Here is a 21,383-nt window from a genome sequence, read left to right on the forward strand (position 1 = left end):
CAAAATTCAGTAGTGTAAAAATAACTCAGGTATTTGTATACACGCGCACACACACACAGATCTGTATACACACACACACATTATACGTGTATATATACACATTTTGCAGGTCCTTGCAGCAACCCCGGTAGACGGGGGAGCTGGACAACCAGTCTGCCCCCCGCGCCGCGACACAGGCCTGGCCCCAGTGCTGTTAGAGCCTGTCGCCGCCGCTGCCGTGCTCGGGAGCGTTAGAAGTCTGCTGCAATCTCCCTGCGGTCGTTCATTTCGATGTTGGTGTAATTTTGCGGACGTCTGAAAAGCAACAAACAAAGGAAAAAAACGGAAGATCAGTCGCTCTGCTCTTTTGCACGAGGCAACTAATCTGCATCTCATCTTTGCACTTAAAACGAAGAGGCTGGACGGCCCGCCTTCAGCAGGCACAGAGTTTACTGAGGTCTCAGTGTTTTGAGGAAAAACAGGAGCAGGACACCTGCTGTCACCTGGCACATGTTCATCAACTTAAAACCACCCTGCTTTCTGAAAGAGATTGCCTAAACCCGACTTAAGGTATTTTTTAAATGCCTATAAAAAAAATACATACTGAGTTTCCTATTGCCCAAATGTATTTTAAGAATTTTCCTCATTTCTAACACTTGCACACCAGTCAGTAAAATCAGTAAAAAATTCATGGAAATAAATCCCCTGGGCTGGTTAAATAACCCATCCACTGTAACATTTATTTCAGACAAACACGCAGCCCGACTGTTAAGCTGCTCTTCGCCTTCGTAATTATTTAAAGTGGTGTCATTTTATAACATGGAAGCTGTTTCCATCAAGGTAATCCTAAACGGTCTGTTGCTTCCACCCCACACTAAGGAAGAGCTCTTCCCTGTGGCCAAAGCATCATCTCACTGCCCCTTGGGTAGCACAAGCCTTCAGCTTTCCGCTCTCCCACCACAGCGCGTTGTAAGCGAGACTGATGGCCTTTACACTGTGCCCACTGCCATGCCTAGCAGTATCTGTGGTTTTTATTGGTGGTTATCTGAACCTCCTGCAGAACCTGGAATCCGCCACATCGAAAGCAAAGGGGCTTTGGATGCGGCAGCTGAATGTAGGTGTTCACCCGAGTGAAGGAGCAGGTCCCCGTGCAGCAATGAGAGAGGAAGCGCTGGGGCAGGAGAGGGTGAGAGATGCAAGGCAGATGGGAAGGGGGTTTCTCACCTTTTGATGAAGTAAAGTGCCAGGCTGACCAACAAGAACACGAGCAGGAGACATCCCAAGATGAACAGGGCAATTTCCCAGCCCTGGAAGGAAGCTGAGGGTACAAAGGTAGAGATGGACCACTATAGCCATGACCTTTCCCAGCACAGGGTGCCACCAGGAGGTCACAGAGTCACAGGTGGGTTGGGCTGGGCTGGGTTGGAAGGGACCTTTAAAGTCCATTTAGTCCAACCCCCTGCCATGCACAGGGACATCTTTCACTAGATGAGGTTGCTCAAAGCCCCATCCAACCTGACCTTGAACACTTCCAATGATGGGAGACTGACAACTTCTCTGGGAAACAACGGATTGGGCTGTCTCAGCCTCCTGATCTGGAGAGCCACCCTTCCACCTCCCGGCTGCCCCCGCCATGGCGTGCCAGCTCTGGCCGGCTCCAGCCTGGCTGCCACCTGCTGCTCCGAGCAACTGGCCTTCTGGGCTGTGTGTCCAACAGCTCCGAAAGCAAAGGGGCTCCCTGGTGAAGCTCAGCCTCACGAGAAGATTTAGACACCCCAACTGACAGTGGTATTGGCGTGACAGGGCTGACTACCCCAGCACACCGGAGGAACCAACCGTCATTACCTCTCTCATAATGACCTTCCAGTTTCTAGAAGGCAGCTGTGTTTGGGAAGCATCACCAGAGGTCCCTGGTGGCTTGCCCTGCCTTGCCCACCTCACAAAGACACGGCTTGACCCTGTCCCCAGCCCCACTGTGATGGAAGCAGACCACTATGCTTAGCTTCACCTCCTACTCACCACTGCTGTGAGACACGGACAGTGTATTTTTGGGGGCGACACACTCGGGACTGGTTTTCAGCACTCTCCCATCCACAGAGAAGGGGTGAGGGCTGGCCAGGAAGCCCTGGCGCCAGGTCTCGATGGACTGCTGCTGCTCCGGCTGCCGGGCCCGCACCCGGCCCCAGACCTTCACCAGGGAGCCCGTGCACGTCAGGTTCAGATCTGCGGAGAAACAACAGCGCGTCTTGGGTGGTCAGACACCCCTCGGCTGACACATTGCTCCCATGACTTCATGCCCTGCTCCAGCAACACCCTCCTGCTTCCATGCTCTTCACCCTCTTCTCCCCACCGCTCTGAAATCACCCTGCCATGCTGTTTCACAAGTAACCTGAGCATATGCTCCACCTTTCTTTCAGTTGCAAAAGGGACTTGGAGTTGTTCTCCCAACCCAGCAGAATACTTTGTACTGCACTTTGTAACTTCACGATCTCTACCCATTGGTGACAGTTGCCTGAAATTGTTTACAGGGTCAAAAAGGTGTTTGGGCGAGGCAGACAAAGCATGGCTGCGAAGTCTTCGATTCCTTCACCAGCCAAAAAATAGGAAACATTTCTTCCCATCTCTTAAGACCTGTAAGTCTGTAAGACTTCCAGAAGTGACTTTTTGGTCCAAGTACTTTGAATAAGTATAGGACACTGAAGGAGTCTGACAGAGAAAGAGTTGAGAACCAGAGTCCTCTAGAGCGCAAATGGCTCTTTGCTTTGTGGGTTTAGGATACTCAGTTTATCTGGCAGACATCTCAAGGCATCATCAGAGACTCCCATTGCTCACGGTCCCTCTCATCTGCCCTTCCTCTAGCAAGCAGCTCATGTCAGGCTCTCTCCTGCTCTCCTCACTGAAATCCCATGTACCCACCACTGCTCCTCCAGTTCCCCTCACTCGAGTGCAAGCCTGCAAGTTTGGCTTGAGAAGGGACCATCCTGATGACAAGGAGCTGTGGACGGGTGAGGGAGGAGGGCACTGTGAACCAGAAGAGCGGAGCAGGGCACCAACCTTGCAGGTAGAGCTCAGAGACACCGCAGGAGCACTTCTCCTCCAGGGAGCTCAACAAGACCCTTCCCAAGCTTTCCAGCATCCTCCTGTGGTGCAGGGTCCACATGGAACAGTCTAGAGGAAAAGGAGATGTGTTTTTCTGGGTGCAGCTTGGGGTTGTTAATAAGCTCCCAGCTGCGTGCCCCTTCTAAAACACTTGGCTTCACTCCTGAGCTCAGGAGCAAAGCTCCTCCAGAGCTTGCATCCCACCCTCCTCTGCATCCCACCCTCCTCTGTCCCCCTCCTGCAGGGTGGGTCTGCACTTCTGGCCTTCTTACACCAGCTTCACTCCTGCACCAACCTCCCAGGGGAGTGGGGAAGAGCCATGCCCCATGTGTCCCACCATGTGGGCCAGTACAGAAAGGTCCCTCGTGCTGGGAGAGCAGGAAGATGTCCGCTGCCTGCCCCTCTCAGGAGGCTGGAGAAGGAGGAGGAGGAACATCCATTTCATTTAACCCAGATGTTGACCGCCCCGAGCTGATCCAAGCATGGCCTTTGCAGGGGCTGGAGAACCCCCTCTACTTTTGCTTGCTGGCTCCGGGGTCAGGACTGAGCCACGCCGCTTTGTTCCTGTGACAGGCTGAGATGGGAGAGTTTGCTGGCAGTGTCCCTCACCATGCCCCTGCCACCATGAGAGGTCTGGGGGGGCTCTCCTGCCGTTGCTGCAAATCTAACACTGCAGAAAAATCCCGAGAGCAGGGCCCAGCCCCGCCTCAGCAGACACATCTCAAATTAAATGTGTGGCCACCTTCATACAAGCAGATGCTGAAGCTGTGAGCGAAGCTGCCCTCTTGGGATGGTGGCATCACATCAACAGATGGGTGTCTGCACCAGCCCTCCCCCAGCATGTCCCCTTCCATGACTGGGAGGCAGCAGGGTCCCCGCCAGCATCCCCCTCCCATGCCATGGGATGTCGGGGTCAGCCTCCCATCGCCCCCAGCCCAGCCCTCCTGCCTCCCACCAGAGGGGGCACCCAGCTCCACTCACTGGGTGTCAGGAAGCAGAGGTGGAGATCCACCGCGAAGGCGTCCTGGGGACAGCTGTTCTGCAGACCAGGGGTAGGCTCCGAGACGGCAAACTGCAGCTCTGCGCTGGCATTGCCACCAGCGCAACGGCTCAGGGACACGGGCCTGTCCCCAGAAGAGGAGTCAGAGCTCACCAACACCTCACACACATTTCTTCCCACCTCCAACCACAAATCCCTCCCGGGCCTCAGTTCCCAATGCTGTTGGGGATGATGGAGAGTTTGCTGGAGCTGGAGCTGAAACCAACTCACAGAGCCATCACAGAGATGGGTCCAGCCAACTGCACCAGCTGGAGAAGACTGGGGCTTGGCCAGAGCAAACCTGTTTGGTCTGACTGGCTTCTGTAGGAGTAAGATTGCTGCCTCATTACAGCCAGCCTCCCAAAATTAAGAGTTTGTCCTCCAGGATAAGGAGTTTTCCAAGCTACACAATATCTGCCCCTGCATTTCACTAACCTACTGCTTCCCTCCCCACACCAGGGCTTAGAAACTTGGTCATGGTGTGAGGAACCAGCTTTCTGGATGCAGTTGTTCAGGGCTGGACCCAGACAGAGGGTCCAGACAGGGGCAGAGTGGTGTCAACCCACGGGAGCTCTCCCACCAAACCGCTGCCCTGACCTTGGGAATAACCACCCTGCCGAGGGTTCAGCATAGCTTTTCAGCCAGACAGAAGCCGGAGACCTGTTTCCCAGGAAAACCGTGCACGTGGGGCCGCACTCTGTGCATGGGTGCTCGTAGGGGAGGCTACAAAGGCAGAACCTCCTGTCACACCAGGTGGGACAGGGGAGCAGAGGACTTGAGGGGGACAGATTTAATTAACAGTGGTGATGTGGTGGACCGGAGGAACTCTGCTAGTATTCCCACCAAGAGAAAGGCTTAGCTCTCCATTATTATAGAATCATGGAATCAGAATCATTTAGGTTGGAAAAGACCCTTGGGATCATTGAGTCCAACCATCAACTCCACTCTACAAAGTTCTCCCCTGCACCATATCCCACAACACCACATCTAAACGACTCTTAAACACATCCAGGGATGGTGACTCCACCACCTCCCTGGGCAGCCTATTCCAGTGTCTGACCACTCTTTCTGTGAAGAATTTTTTCCTAATGTCCAGTCTAAACCTACCTTGCTGCAGCTTGAAGCTGTTCCCTCTTGTTCTATCACCAATTACCTGTGAGAAGAGACCAGCACCAACCTCTCTACAATGTCCTTTCAAGTAGTTGTAGAGAGTAATGAGGTCTCCCCTCAGCCTCCTCTTCCTCAAACTAAACAGTCCTAGCTCCTTCAATTGTTCCTCATAAGATTTATTCTCCAGGCCCTTCACCAGCTTCGTTGCCCTCCTCTGCACTTGCTCCAGCACCTCGATATCTCTCTCGTATTGAGGTGCCCAAAACTGGACACAATATTCAAGGTGTGGCCTCACCAGTGCTGAGTACAGGGGGACAATCACCTCCCTACTTCTGCTGGTCACACTATTCCTAATACAATCCAGGATGGCATTGGCTTTCTTGGCCACCTGGGCACACTGCTGGCTCATGTTCAGCTGCCTGTCAATTAGAACCCCCAGGTCCTTTTCTGCCAGGCAGCTCTCCAGCCACACTTCCCCAAGCCTGTAGCGATGCATGGGCTTGTTGTGGCCCAAGTGCAGGACCTGGCGCTTGGCCTTGTTGAAGCACATTCCATTCGCGTTGGCCCATCGGTCCAATCTATTGAGTCCGCCTAGGAACAAAAGCCATGTTGGGTTGTGTTTTGTTGTGCTGCTCACAGGGATATTCTTTTTTGCTTCCTTTGTTTGGCTGTGTTTTTTTTAAAGAAAAAGTTTGGCAAAGAGGCATGTGCAGCTGCTATCTGTAAAGGCTGCGCTCCTTCATGTGAGGCCATACTCGTCCCTTGGGCAGTGGAGGAACAAAGTTCAATTCCCTACGCCAAGGGTGGGGAAACCTTTTCCATGGCAACGTGCTACCCACCTCTCTGTTTTTCACCACAGTGCGGGTGAATACATTCAGCCGTGCAGGACGTGCCAGCCGGAGGCGCTGGGGACAGGGAACCCAAAGGCATTTTCACAGAGAAGCAACCTCACCTGCCATCCTTGCAGGGCACAGCGTAAGACGGTCCAAGGAAGTCCAAGTGTCCTCCAGCTGTGCTGGGCTCACACGTGTAAACCAAGGCATCCACCAAGTTCTCTGATGTTGCCTTTGTGCCAGCAGGAATCAAGCTGGTGCTGTACACAGCAATAGCGCTGGTGCCTTCACTAGCAGCAGAGATGTCCTTGAAAGTCAGGTTTGTCCCATCTGGAAATGCCAGGGGAATAAGTGGGGTGAACATCTAGATAGCGTTAGGCTGAGTCTTGAGCCTGACAGGACAAGCTGGTAACAAGGAGGACTCCAAGAACAGAAACGGAAGACAAAATAATGGTGGTGACTGAGGCCAAGTAAAGCTGTAAAGAAGCAACTGCTTGCTGTGAACACAGGTTTCCAAAAAGATCAAGGTTTCTCTGAGATGCAGAGTCCTCTCCAAGCAGCCCAGCCAGAACTTAAAGGTGAACAAAAAACAAATCAAGATAAACAAAGGAAACACCACCTCAGGACCAGGAGGAGGCAGCAGCACTGTGGGGCTCAGTGAGCATCAGTGACCGTGGCATCAGTGAATGACTGGACGGTCCTAGTGGACCCTACTTCTCCTGAGAGCCCCCTTGTCTTGGTCCTGGCAGGAGGAGCTTTCAGTGCTCCTGGTCCCTCTGCCCTGCATGGGGAGCTCAGCGAGGGCGGGCAGGAGGATTAAGCACCTTCTCAGCTGGAGCGTGACGAAACAGCCCAGGCAGAACAAAGAGAGAAAAAACAGCAATAAAGGACAGGAAAGGCAAGGAAGAGGTGTTCCCCATGTCACGCACCCTCCTTCATCCCTTTCCTCAAATCTGCTCAACCACCTGCCCATTTGTTTGAAGACAAACCACACGCCAGGTCCGTGCCATCAGCCTCACCATGCCCCTGGCCTCCATCCAATGCAAACACGAACAGCCCCGTGGCTCCAATGGTGCCCCTCAGTGGGACGCTGACATGCGCCTTGCCCTTCTTTCCTGAGAAGAAGATGAGGCTGAGCCCTCCCAGGCTGGCACCAGGCTTCCCCTCCAGCTCAACGAAGCGGTAGGGCGCAGTGCTCCCAGCCAGGCACAGCTCGCTGATGTGGACGGCAGGAGGGACCAGCGCCGAGGAGCTGCTGCAGAAGTTCTCCCCCAGCGGCGTCACCATGGTCACCTGCAGTGAGACACAAAAGCTGCTGCCACTGCTGCTGCTCCCGTTTTTTCAGGTGGAGCGATAGCTGCTCATGGTGTTACCTCTTGTTGGTGCCTCCCACGGCTCCCCGCTGAGGCCCGAAGAGGACGTGGTGGTTCTGCCTCACACCAGCTGCTCTCAGGGTTGTCCTGGCTGCAAGGGTCGCCCGTCACCACACATCCCCATCACTGCCTTTGCTCCCACTCTCAGGCCTAGTAACAATTCTCTTTCCCTGCTCTCGGGAGCAATTCTACACTTGTGTCTCCCGTCTGTGGCATCGCTTCCTTGCGGTCCTCTCCCACTGCAAACCTCCCTTCAAATGTGGCTGTGGCGGCCACTCAGCACCTCCCTCCTGCCAGCAGACCTCTTCTGCTTCTAGAGCCGTTTTATTGCCCCAGTTTTGGACCTGAGGTCCAATCCCAGCAGGCATCAGCAGTGGAGCAGCAAAGTCCTCCCTTACCCAGCCCTATGCAGGACAAGCATACAGACTCTGTCATGTTCCTTCAGGGGGACCACCTGAAACTACAGGTTTCGAAATAAAAAGGAACACCCTCCATCATCTTTGGCCACTCTCCATCATCTTTGAAAGGTCATGGTGAACAGGAGAGGTGCCTGAGGACTGGAGGAAGGCCAATATCACTCCAGTCTTCAAAATGGGCAAGAAGGTGGACACAGGGAACTACAGACCGGTTAGTCTCACCTCCGTCCCTGGGAAGGTAATGGAGCGACTTGTTCTGGATGTCATACCCAAGCACATTCAAGAGCAGGAAGTTATTGGAAGTGGTCAAACATAGATTTACCAAGGGTAAATCATGCTTGACCAATCTCATGGCCTTCTATGATGTTATAACTGGTTGGCTGGATGAGGGCAGAGCAGCAGATGTCCTCTACCTTGACTTCAGCAAGGCTTTTGACACTGTCTCTTATAACATCCTCCTTAGGAAACTGAGGAAGCATGGACTAGACAAGGGGATCAGCAAGGTGGATTGAGAGCTGGCTGTGCGACAGGACTCAGAAGGTTGTGATTAATGGAGCAGGGTCAAGTTGGAGGCCTGTAACCAGTGGTGTCCCCCAGGGGTCAATACTTGGACCAGTATCGTTTAACGTATTCGTCAACGACCTGGACGAGGGGACAGAGTGTATGCTCAGCAAGTTCACTGATGATACCAAACTGGGTGGGGTGGCCGACACCCCAGAGGGCCGTGCTGCCATCCAGCGTGACCTGGACAGGCTGGAGAGCTGGGCAGAGAAGAACCTCATGAGGTTCAACAAGGACAAGTGTAGGGTCCTGTGCCTGGGGAGGAAGAATGCTAAGCACCAGTATAGGTTAGGGGTGGACCTGCTGGAAAGCAGCTCTGAAGAAAAGGATCTGGGGGTCTTGGTAGACAGTAAATTATCCACGAGCAAGCAATGTGCCCTTGTCGTCAAGAAGGCCAACGGAATTCTGGGCTACACAGGGAAGAGTGTGGCCAGCAGGGCAAGGGAGGTCATCCTCCCCCTCTACTCTGCACTGGTGAGGCCACAACTGGAATACTGTGTCCAGTTCTGGGCTGCCCAGTTCAAGAGAGACAGGGAACTACTGGAGAGAGTCCAGCGGAGGGCAACAAAGATGATGGAGGGACTGGAGCATCTCCCGTATGAGGAAAGGCTGAGAGAGCTGGGACTCTTTAGCCTGGAGAAGAGAAGGCCGAGGGGAGACCTTATTAATGTTGACAAGTATCTAAAGGGTGGGTTTAAGGAGGATGGAGCCAGACTCTTTTCGGCGGTTCCCAGTAACAGGATGAGGGGTAATGGGCACAAGCTGGAACATAGGAAGTTCCTATCAAATATGATAAAAAACTTCTTTACGGTGAGGGTGACAGAGCACTGGAACAGGCTGCCCAGGGAGGTTGTGGAGTCCCCGTCTCTGGCTGCATCAAGACCCGCCTGGATGCAGTCCTGAGTGATGTGCTCTGGGCAACCCTGCTTTAGCAGGGGAGTTGGACCAGATGATCTCTAGAGGTCCCTTCCAACTCTGAAAAAAAATTCCGTAATTCCGTACTTCAGACGAATTACCACAAATCAGTCACACCAATGGTGGAGGCATGTCCTTCACGCATTGGCCCTGCAGGAAGCTGGGTTTCACGGATGTGATGTGCTGTACCACACATCCTGAAAGTGGCACCAAACAAATGGGGGTGAAGAGGTGGCTCCACATCTGGCTCAGGGTAACTTGACAGCCCAGGATGCTGCCCAAAAGCAGACTCCCCCGTTCTGGGGTTGGCAGCATGTGAGCTGTCTTCAGAGATCTCCTGGTTCGGAGCCACGCTGCCCAGGGCAGGGGGAGCTGTTACCTGGCCAACAACAGGCAGGTGAAGGGGGCAGGGAGGTGAGGCCTGCTGAGAGCATCAGCAGATGTCAGGAGGTAGATGTGGCTCACCAGAATGCCCCACTCTCCCAAATAAAGGACATACTGAAACATGACTGCTGCCCTCCCAGTGACTACGGATGGAGAAAGGACATCCGCCATCAACCCACCTGGAAGCTGCTCTGGAGTTTTGCGGTCAGGCTGTAGCAGCGGCTCAGAGACTCATCCTCAGTGCTGTGAGAATCGTTTTCATACAGGATGCTCTGCCCTGGTACCAGCACTTTGACCAGCTGGTGTGCCTTCTCTGGCATTCGGGACGTGTACACCACGGCGTCCACCAGCCCCTCTGCAGTCACAGCCATGTTCACCGCGTAGGGGGTGGTGTTGCTATAGTAGAGAGCCACAGCGTCCGCCCCATTCTGGATGGTGTTGGGGGGCAGCCTGATCATGGGTGCTGGGCGCACGGCGCTGCTCCCCACCAAGAAGTAACCCAGCTTATCTGTGTGGTGTCCCGACAGGTCCAACACCCGGTAGGCCCGGCTATTTTTACCGTTGTAGAGGACCAACCAGTATCCCTGGAGGTCAAAGCGTGTCCGTCCAGTGTAGAAGAGTTCAATGTACTCTGTGTCCTCTGCTCCCCCTGGGTTGTCTGGGTTCACCTCATTGATCAGTAGCTTGGCCACATGCGCAGGAGGCTCTCGAGTCCCTTCTGGTATCTCTGATGGGACACCTTGGAAAGCAAAAACGTCACGAATATGGGCCTAAGCACAGAACCCCAGGGAAACAACACGACGTTTAATGCTATTTTGCTGGGGTGACAACAAATTCAGCAGAGGACTGAGGATGCTGGCTCAGATTTTTATCAGCTGTGTGCTCCATAAGCCTTAGAAGAGCCCTGGCAACACTCTAATCCCAGCTGTAGCAACAGAGCTTGCTGTTATTCCAGAGAATGAGCAAAATGGGTAACTGGATGCGATGGAATTGGAGGGGATTTTTGCCAGAGTTGGGGAAATGGAGGGAGGGACATCTCCTCCTGCAGGAGAGCTAGACCCACATGTCCACCCTCAAACACATCGTACCCCCCAACCTGCAAGAATGATGATCGGTACCTGGAGGCAAGCCTGACGCATTAACATCCTTGAAGCAGGAGCTTTCTGCTGTGATGTTCCTTCTGCCAAAACTAACAAGTCTGGGCGTCTCTAGGAAGGTCTTGAAGGCTAGCAGCAGGCTGCTCAACTGGTCCTCTGACTTAGCAGTTAGCAGAGTGGTGAACACAAGCCCCAGGTCCTGGCAGGCTGCCTTTGGCTCTGCAGAGACAAACAGAGAACTGCCTCAGTTTCCCCATGCTGCCAAAGATGCACTTTCTCCTGGAAGAGACAAGAGCTCACCGGCTCATCTCTACCACTGCTGCCCTCCTGGTCAGACTGACTCAGGGCAGTTCATACCATCTGCACAGTGCCGTGAGCGCTGCCCGTGCCCGGGGACAACCTGGGACCAAGTCCCACAGCACGCCCAGATACTGCGCTCATCCTTTTGAAGCCTCGTAGTCCCAACATTGCACAGAACAGTCTCTTCAGGCTGTGTCTAAACATCAGCTAAATATAACGCTGCTGACAATGCAGGCTGCAAAGTCACAGCTCCCCTTCACGTGCCTGTGCGTGCTCCTCACACTTGCGCACTAACCTGGTAGGGATATCAGAAAAGCAACGCAGGCCAGTAGGGCCCCTTGCATTTCTGCTGCAACTTGGCTTAGTTCATATGGATTATAAAGTCAGGTAGGCAACAAACTCCTAGCTGAGATGTCACCCTTGTTGCCACATCTGTCTCAAGGCCAAAACAGCTGGTGGTCCGCAGGTGAGCAGCGATGTGTGCCGGCGGAGCCGCAGATGGAAGCGCCCTGCCAAACATGCAAGAGCAGGACCATGCTCTGCCTAACACCTGACGTTCCTCTCATCAGCGCCAAGTTCAAATTGGCTGGCATGCAAGCCAGGAGGATGCAACGCAACAGGAAACATGGGGCTGAAAATCAGAAGTGAACGGGCATTAGTGACTGGCGGTCCCTGGGCTGCCCTGGTCCTGCCCCGCTCACCTTTGAAGTAGGCAGCAGAGACTCCACAGCTGCAGGATTCATCAAGGGCCTGGACCAGAGTCACCAGGACCTCTTCTGACTTCAGGAGCCACTCCTGGCAATCTATGAAACAAAAACCTAACTGTTACCCAGCCAGTGCAACCTCGGTCACGGGATCCAGCTCATTCTGGGATGGGCGCAGCTCAGCTCCTGCTTATCACTCAGAGGGCCCAAAAAAGGCTTCACTTCACCCCGAGCAGTTGGGTGCAGGAATCAAAACTGGAAAAGCTCAGCCGCGGGTTGCCATGAGGAAAAATATTGCAAAAAACTGGCAGATGTCCTAGCTGCATTTCCTTTGGTGTTACGTTCACACGCCCCAGCACGACTCTGGGAAGTCTTTCTGCACAGCTCTGGCTTTGTGCAAGTGCTCTTGTCCTTAGGAGGTCCTGCCTACAGAAGCAGAAATAACGAATACCCACCTGCTACATGGAGGCAGAAGGAAAGAGTCTGGCTGAAGCGTCTGCTGGGGCAATCATTAAACTTGCCAGGGGTGGGCCGGCTGAGGACGTAAGACAAGGAGTCCCGGGTCACAGAGCAGCAGTTGCACTGGCTCATGGACACATCTCCCAGCTGGTGCCTGCGAGAGACGGACATGTAAATGAAAGAAAACACGACCTGCCAGCCAGAGATCCGAGTGCTCTTCACCCACCAGTCACGCCTGCCTGCACCACAGGATGAAACCATGCACTTACAGTCTTCTCCCTTCACAAGGTTTGGAGAGATACCATCCTCATCAGTACCTCCTTGTCTCAAAAAAAAAGCCCAAGAGCTAACCAAATCTTGAGAGAGAAGAGCACAGGCTTCATCCAACCCTTTCTGTTCTAGCACCGGCTGCTTTTCTGACTGATTTGAAGGGAGGCAAGATAGTACAGATACACTCGTACTCAGCCTGGGACCGGTGGGAAGAACGGTGGGGTGCAGCTAGGGAAACTGAAAGGCAGCACCTGAGGTTAAAATGCTTGAGGAAGGGCCCTCAACTCAAAGGCAAAGAGTATGACCAGGGGTTGGATTAGATGACTTTTAAAGGTTCCTTCCAACCCAAACCATTCTACGATTCCATGAAGCCCCACTGTGAGGAGCTGTACAGAGCAGAGCTGCTCAGAGCTCCTCGGGGAAGGAGACCGCTTCCTTATGGGATACGTGCAGGTTCTGTTCCACAAGAAGGAGGAAAATGAGCAAAGGAAGGAATAGGAGCATGCTGTGAACGAGTGGTGACCCTGTCTTGGGAGTAAACTACACCCTTTCTTGATGCAGTTGACTCCAATGGTGGTCTCAAATGGCCTTTTCACAGGCCCGTCCAGAAAGGTTGAATTTCCTCCAGCTACACAGCCAGGACCTTGGTATTTAGTCGACAGTTACACACAGAGGTCAAATCTGCTGCTTTGCCATCAAAACCGCAGACAAGAGCTTGCCCAGATTTTTTTTGCTTATTGCCTGGTTCGACACACCCCACCCCGTCTTCACGTGCATGGCACCTGCTGCCCCCGCTCCTCCGCTCGCTCCACTGTCCTTTACCCGCTCTGTTCTCCTCTTTCTCCTGTTAGTAGACCATGCCTAAAAAGTGAAGGAAACAGTTCTCATGTCTCACAAAAGTCTGAGGTTATTAACCCACCAAGACAAAAAGAAACCCCATTCTGGGCTCAACCCAGAATGCACAGTAACCCCGCTTTCAGTCCTTTGTCTGGACGAAGCAGGGCAGGGATTTCCTCCTGGGTCAGGGGAACGATACTGAAGTCCCTCCCTTGCCCTCATTTTGACCTGAAATTCCACCCTGAGCCTAAGAAAAACCTTTTCTTGTTGAAAGAGGTACTGGAAAATCCATTATATTGACCATTACACTTTTATAAATAATACATTATAAATTATTAAAATTATAAAATATTAACCAGCCATCATTTGGTCAGAAAATTCTTCCTCATGTACTTCATTCTACAACTGTACAGCTGCACCAGGACTGCTGAGGAGAGGGGGACACCTACAAACTCAGCCCAAGGGGTGGAAAAAGGACAGGACTCAATGCCACCACGAGGAGACCCTGGTCTGGAGGTGGCACTTGTCAACCAGTCCTGACCAGGGTTTGGGACGGCAGGCAAGGGCGATTCTGGTGCCAAATTCTCCTCCCAGCCCTGCCCAGCATCTCACCGCTTTTCCTTGTAGGCAGGTCTGCCAGGGGTGAGGGTCTCCAGCAGCTCAGGGTTTGGTTCCTCGTCGCTCGTGTACACGAAGGCATCCAACAGGCTGGTCACCGGCAGCACCCTCCCCGGGACAAAACTGCTGCTGTTGCCTCTGTAGAGGGCAATTGCATTGGGGCCACCTCGGAGGACAGGACGGGTGGTGTTCTCCGGGAACGGCAGATCCACTGCACACCAGCAAGGAAAGGAGCAACAGCAGCACATGAGTGGTACAACAACAGTGTCACAACAGTGGCACATGAGCAACACATGAAAGATAGCCACAATGTAGGAAACCAGCATCTCTTCAGTCCCGGAGAGCAGGACGCAGGAACTCAGAAAGTGGCTGACGTTGCCTGGTTATCGCAAATTCGGCATCTGCTGCCCCATCTTTTTGCTCACTAACATTTCTCACGTTTGCTCAGCCTGAATTTCCCCATTTCTGTCCAGATCCACAGCGTTGAAGAGGCCGGAGGGGGAAATCTGAGCAGAGTTTGCCCTGCTGTTTTGGTTTCGCGAACAGAGAAGCTGATTTATGCATAAACAGAGGAACTGGAAAGTGAGTGCTGATGGGACTTCACCGACAGTAAAGTCAATTTTTAATTCTAAAAGTGATCTGCAAAATCCACTAACTGTTCAGGTAGCAGTTGCTTTAAACAGAAATATTTAAGAATTTACATTTTATTCCAGCATTTAACAGTCCATGGTTTTTACAAACACGCTCTCCACATACACACACAATATATACACACACGTATTCAGCAAAGGGTCAAGATACCAGCACACAAAATTAAGGCTGAGGTTTGGTGGAGCTTTCCAGTCTCATGAGCTTCCCAATTTCCTTCCTCGTATTTATTGTTCCCTTCATGAGCTATTTCCCCAGCACCTGGTAGGAACTGCTAAGGCTATTAAAAGCAGCAGATCGATGATATTTCAGTACTTCTCCCCGTGTAAATGGCTTCAGGGAACAAACATTAAAGGAGGAGCCACATGAGAGGCAGAGGGGTAAGAAGAATTGGTTGCTCCTTGAGAAGTAAGTGCCACCAGGCCACCTGCATGCTAAGGGGACGTCCTGTGCCTTAGCCCTGATGCATCCCTGCCCAGGAGTCTGTTTTTCCCCTGCCTGACTAATCTGGTGGCTTTCCATGATGGAGCGACTATGTTGGAGGATAAGGGAAGAGCAACTGCTGTCATCTATCTCGACTTCTGCAAGGCCTTTGACATTGTTCCACACAACATCTTTGCCTCTAAATTGAAGAGACAGGGGTTTGATGGATGGACTATTCAATAGATTGGGAACTGGTTGTACGGCTGCATCCAGAGTTGCAGCCAACAGATCTATGCCCAAATGGAGATCAGTAACAAGAGGTGTCCCTCGGGGGTCCGTATGGTTCAATATCTTCATTAATGACACAGGCAGTGGGATTGACTGCACCCTCAACAAATTTGCAGATGACACCAAGCTGAGTGGTGCAGTTGATACACCTGAAGGAAGGGATGCTATCCAGAAGGACTCTGACTTGCTGGAGGAGTGGGCCCATGTGAACATCATGAGGTTCCACAAGGCCAAGCGCAAGGCCCTACACCTGGGTCAGGGCAATCATCACTATCAGCACAGACTGGGGGATGAAGGGATGGAGAGCAGCCCTGAGGAGAAGGGCTTGGGGGTGTTGGTGGACGAGAAGCTCAATACAACCCGGCGATGTGTGCTGGCAGCACAGAACCCCCTGCAGTCTGGGCTGCATCCCCAGCAGCGTGGGCAGCAGGGCGAGGGGGGGATTCTGCCCCTCTGCTCCGCTCTGCTCTGGGGAGACCCCCCTGCAGTGCTGCCTCCAGCTCTGGGGCACCAACAGCAGAAGGACACGGAGCTGTTGGAGCGGGGCCAGGGGAGGCCCCGGAGATGCTGGGAGGGCTGGAGCCCCTCTGCTGTGAGGACAGGCTGAGAGAGCTGGGGGGGTTCAGCCTGGAGAAGAGAAGGCTCCAGGGAGACTTTATTGTGGCCCTTCAATAATTAAAGGAGGGTTATAGGAAAGACGGAGAGGGACTTCTTACCAAGGTCTGTACGGATAGGATATGGGGTAATGGTTTTAAACTAACAGGGTAGAAAGAAAAAATTTACGATGAGGGTGGCAAGATGTTGGCCTAGGTTGCCCATAGAAGTGGTGGATGCTCCATCCCTGGAGGTGTTCAAGGTCAGCTTGGATGGGGCTTGGAGCAACTTGGTCTAGTGAAAGATGTCCCTGCTCATGGCAAGCGGGGTGGAACTAGATGATCTTTAAAGTTCCCTTCCAACCCAAACCACCCTATGACTCATTTGAAAGTTTTCACACTGGCATCTGTCGAGGGAGGACTTCTGCTCCAGCGCTCTCACAGCTTTAAGTTCTCTGCAGTGATAGGCAGACAAGCCTTACAAAGACAGGACTAATGCACAGGACCATTTTAAGAGCTCCTGTCCCAGATTTGAAGTGGTCGGGTTAAACCAAGCGGTCAAATTCTCCCACAGTGCTCAGCACGGAGTCACTATGAAAGTATCCTTTTAAGATGATGAAAACGTAATCACGCACTGTCATTTGGTTTTTTGCGGGGGAAAAACCTTCCGCAAAAACGCGTGCGCAGTACGCTTGGGACATCTTGACAAGGCCTCATTGGAAACAAAATGCCAGAGCGTTATCTCCAGTCAACTTCTTGGCTTGAGTGAGCTTTGAGGAACAGTTAAACGTAATCCTTAGAAATGTCCTGCTTAGCCTGGAAGCTGCTCGTGCTTTCCCACCGCTTTCTGCGAACCCCCTCGGCTTACTGGCTGCGAACAGCCCCGGCCCCCCACGAGGTGAGAGCGGAGCACCTTGCCTGGTGAGAGAAGCAGAGCTCAAGTGGACAAGGAGCTCTCCTACTTGAGGTGAGAGAGAGTATTTGGAGCAGCCTGAATTGTGAAAAGCAGCTCAACCGCTTTTAAATAATAATAATAATAAAAAAAAAAAAGTTCTAGTTGCAAAAGTCTTTCTGCATTTTTATGGGAACCAGCTTTGTAGGGGATGAACATACTCCCCGAATCAGAAATCATGAGTCAGTGAATTACACAAGACATCTGCAGGGTCAGCGTCTCCAGCTGCCAAAATCTTCTTTTGAGGTGCCCAAAAGAACAAGATATTTCTTCCTCCTCCAGTGGCCTGGAAGAAATCGTGAATGTTGGGAGGAAGTTTAGATCGCAGCTTCACACCGCCTGTGCGTGACACTCTGTGACTGACCTTTGCAGGTGGCCCGATGGAAGAAAAGCCCTTGTGCTTTTTTGAGAAGAGGGTATGTACCTGCTGTGAATGACCACCGAGTGACACACCGAGAAGGGAGACACTCGAGGGAGACGTGGCGCAGTCAGGGCCCCGCGGCAGGCTGGCCACGGGGCCGGGAGCAGAACCGCAGCCTCCGGAGGAGCAAAGGCACATGTGGGCTTCTCATCTCCAGGAGGTCCCTCACCTGGAGCTCTGCAGGTCTACCACAGCTGCGAGACATATGGCCTCCACTTGTTTGTCTTCAAACCACCTCCTTCTACTTTCTTTTGATGCCCTTTAGTTCTCGTACCAGTGGAAAGAGTAAGCAAGCAATCCTGCTCCACTTTCTTCAGGCTACTCACATTTCTGAATCCTCTGTCAGGGCCCTACCAAGCTTTCCCTTTTCTAGGCATACTTAGTTATTTCTTCTGTAGAAACATTTCCAGAGCACTATCCATCCACGCTGACCCACACGAGATAAGATAAAAGACGCAAGCAAAGCATGAATTTAAACAGTGGCATAAAAGTTGGCCTCCATTCTTTCTTCTCCTCCCAATAATGCCTTATATTTAATATGCTGTATATAATTCCTTTTCCAATAATTACTAACATGCGATTTGCTTTTCCATCTGCCACTGAGTTCTCAGCCACATTGGCACTGATCTCTCAGAATGCCCAACGGCAATAAAACCCGACAGCATCCTCCAGCCCCAAACTTGGCTGATGGCTCCCCCGGCTCTGAGGTAGTCATCAAAATGCAGTGCTTACCTGGGGTTTTGCCTTGTGCTGGCCCAATCAGAAGTAGCCCATCCAGTGAGGTTTTGCCATAAATATCCATGGTGAAATGAATGTCTTTGGTCCGACCGTCGATCAGCACCAAAACGATGTCTCTCAGCATAGTGGAGCGGGGACCCTGGAGCTCTACGAACTCGAACTCCTCGGAAGAAGAGGCAGGAAGGACCTCACTGATCAGGACAGCAGACGCGTTCAGCTGAGGAGTTAGGATGCAGTGGTTGTCTGTGCCTGGGGTGGGCATGGCCACTTGGAAGATCCACTGGGAATCTGCCCCACGGCACCTTTCTATGGACTCATCTGTGGTCCTGAAGGTGGAGTCCTCCAGGAAAGCATCTCTGCCCGGGGTCAGTACCCTCACCAGCGTATCAGCTCTGTCCGTCTTCTTAGTCTTATGGACCAAGGCATCCACTAGTCCATAATTTGTGACACCCATGCCCTCCTTGTAGTTCCCGTTTCCATAGTAGAGAGCAATGGCGTCAGGGCCATTCTGGATAGTGTTCTTAGGAATAACAATAGCCGGGTTCACGGAAGAGGAGCCAATGAGAAAGAGTCCCTGGCTGTTAGTAACTTTGCCCTGGAGGTTGAAAACTTTGTAGGCTCGGTTTCCGTTGCCGTTGTAGAAGACCAGATAGTAGCCATCCAAGCGGGCTGTTTGACCGCTGCTGTGATAGAGCTCCACAAACTCAGAAGTGTCCTCTCCCGGGCTGTCAGCATTGACTTCGTTAATCAAGAGGGTATGCTCTGTTTTTTGGTCCCTGGGGTTTTTTATGAGATTCTGAGCAGCAACCTTGGGAAACCAGACGTGCACAAGTACCATCAGTCCAACCAGCCAGATACCTCCCATGATGATGGCCGGGATTTTTGTTTCAGTTCAAATCTAGAGATCTGAGCCTCCACAAACAGAACACAGAAATAGCCACAAATAGAGCAGAGAAGGAAGCCGCCGCCACTTGGCTGTCGCAGGACAGCAACGCAAGGCCTCCAACCCGGATGCCGACTGGCGGAGGCACTGGCAGAAGCAGGCACACTTCTTCGGGGAGCTCTGGTTTGCAAAGCAAAGCAGCAATTCCCCCCGCAAATGGGACCGAGAAGGCTTGAGGAAGAGACTTCCCAGCTCAGCTCCTTTAAAAGTTGGGGCGGGGGACGGGGAGGGGGAGAAAAGACGAATCTTGTTAGGAAACACAGAAACACCCCAGTGACATTGAACAGCCCCATAATTTTTTTCCTCCCTGTCTTTCTTCAGCGGTTTCTCAAGATGTACAACAGCGACTGCAACGGGACGCAGCCAGCGGTTGGCAGCGTTTGAAACTGAGACTTGTGTGAACACTGGAAGTTGCACAGTGTCTGTGTTAACAGTTATTTCCCCATATCTAAATTATATTCCATGGGAATTAACATAAAATGGCACTAAAGATGGTAGTAGCCATCTTCTCCATCAAGGTGAGGGTGGGGCAGGAGAGGACGGATGGGTTTGGCTGGGTTCTTGCGCGTGGAGCAGAGCGGCTCCGCTGAGCACCGCACCAACCGGGCCTGCTGCAGCTCTGGCCAGCGCGGAGTAAGTCTGCCAAACAAGCAGCGGGGAGGGACCGACAATTTAAGATGCTTAAGACGTCTCCTCACAAACGGGAGGAGGCTGCGATAACCAGAGCGGGAAAGCTGGCGGCGATTCTGTGAAAGAACAGACCCCGATGGCAGAGAGGGGACCCTGAGCCACTCCGCCCCGTGTGACGCCTTCCCCTTTTGCTGTCCCTGGCAGCCCTTAAGCTCATCTGCTGCGGGGCTCCAGGAGACGGAGAGGAACCCACACGCCTCACGCCTCCACCCCACGGCCCCGGCGCTGCTCTCTCTTCTGTTAGACGGACACCAGCCCAAAAGTTCTCTGTTCCCTTTCAGGCCCAGTTCATCCTCAAAATCACTATCAACACCTGGCAAACTCTTGCTCCTGCCCAGCCTCCAAAGAAAAAGAAACTGCACCGGCTTCCCCTGCCCAAACCCGGCCCCGCAGGGCGCCCGATTTCCACGGTTTGCCCCCGTTTCGGTTGAAGGCAGGAGGAAGGAGGAGGAACACACGGGGGAGCTCCTGAGCAAGGGACAGGAGGAAACCCACCAAAAAGTGGAGAAAACAGCAGGAAAAAAAAACCACGTGTCCTCCCCCTACCCCCCCCCGCCCCAAACTGGACATTCTGGCAGGGCAGGAGCGGGGCGCGATGCCCCCGGCGCGGCAGGGACCCAGCGGCGACCCCCGGCCCCGCTGCAAGGGGAGGAAGGACGGGGACGGGGGACGGGGACGAGCCTCCGTCCCGCCCCGGGAGGCGGCCCGGCTGCCGGCGGGGCTTCGCGGAGTGGCCCAGCGGGGCTTCGGGGCTCAGTCCGGGCCGCCGGGAGCGGGATCTGCCCGGCACCGCCCGCCCCGCGCATCCCCCCGCGCAACCCCTGCCCCGCGCATCCCCTCGCGCAACCCCCGCGCACCCCCCGCTCCGCGCATCCTCCCGCGCAACCCCCGCGCACCTCCAGCCCCGCGCACCCTCCGCCCCGCGCAGCCCCCGCGCAACCCTCGCACACGCCCAGCCCCGCGCACCCCCCGCCCGGCGCAGCCCCCGCGCACCCCCGCCCCGCGCTGCCCCCGCGCAACCCTCGAGCACCCCCCGCGCAGCCCCCGCGCCGGGCCGGCAGTGGCCGGGCGCAGCGCTGAGAAGCGGGGCCGCTGCAGGGGTATCCCGGCCCCGCCGTCCCGCGCACTCACCACCGCTCGCTGCCACCGCCGGGGCCGCAGCGGGGAGGGCGGGGCGGGGCGGGGAGGGGAGGGAGAGGAGGGAGAAGCCCTTCACCGAGCTCCAGCCCCAAAATAAGTTCGCTCGGCCCCGTGTCCCAGAAGACCCTTCTCTGGCTCTTTCGGGCTCATCTCCCGGGGCGGGATGGACGGAAGGATGGACAGACAGATGGACGGATGGGACAGAAGGATGGACAGATGGACGGACGGACGGACGGAAGAATGGACGGAAGGATGGACGGATGGATGGAAGGACGGACAGAAGGACGGACAGAAGGACGGACAGAAGGACGGACAGAAGGATGGACGGATGGACAGAAGGATGGACGGATGGAAGGATGGATGGATGTTAACCGGTTGTGTATCCACCTCCCTGCCCCACTGAACTCCCCAGCCAGGACCAGCAGCTGGGCTGTGCTGGAGGACGTAGTGTCTCTCCTTGCAGCAGCCTCAGGGGTTGGAGCAGGAGCTGGAGGGCTGCACGGTGGTGCTGGAGGCCGTGCCCAGTGGCAGTGCCATGGGACTGGTGCCTGCA

The 21,383-nt window shown here is 53.8% G+C and overlaps 1 protein-coding gene across 1 annotated transcript; it reads right to left on the bottom strand.

Annotated features, from left to right (window-relative positions):
* Positions 1-62: 62 nt before the first annotated feature.
* Positions 63-20,866, bottom strand: LOC141747496 (uncharacterized). Its single transcript, XM_074597818.1, has 14 exons — positions 20,822-20,866; positions 18,052-19,200; positions 13,989-14,205; positions 12,266-12,423; positions 11,808-11,909; positions 10,828-11,025; positions 9,889-10,448; positions 7,080-7,353; positions 6,180-6,390; positions 4,060-4,202; positions 3,034-3,147; positions 1,999-2,202; positions 1,204-1,297; positions 63-294 (listed from the first exon to the last, which is right to left on the bottom strand). The coding sequence occupies exons 2-14, from the start codon at positions 18,920-18,922 to the stop codon at positions 231-233; spliced, it is 3,210 nt and encodes a 1,069-aa protein (XP_074453919.1). The 5' UTR covers positions 18,923-19,200; positions 20,822-20,866; the 3' UTR covers positions 63-230.
* Between the last annotated feature and the right edge of the window lie 517 nt (positions 20,867-21,383).

Source organism: Larus michahellis, chromosome 8 (genome assembly GCF_964199755.1).
Source record: "Larus michahellis chromosome 8, bLarMic1.1, whole genome shotgun sequence".
In the NCBI taxonomy this organism is placed as follows: domain Eukaryota; kingdom Metazoa; phylum Chordata; class Aves; order Charadriiformes; family Laridae; genus Larus; species Larus michahellis.

Bases quoted from the DNA above. Each gene is read 5' to 3' on its own strand.
- LOC141747496 (XM_074597818.1), bottom strand. From the start codon at position 18,922: ATGGGAGGTATCTGGCTGGTTGGACTGATGGTACTTGTGCACGTCTGG. The intron at 10,449-10,827 runs GTACCGATCATC...TTGCTTTCCAAG, and splicing joins TGCGTCAGGCTTGCCTCCAG to GTGTCCCATCAGAGATACCA. The intron at 1,298-1,998 runs GTGAGTAGGAGG...TTGTACCCTCAG, and splicing joins GTCCGTGTCTCACAGCAGTG to CTTCCTTCCAGGGCTGGGAA.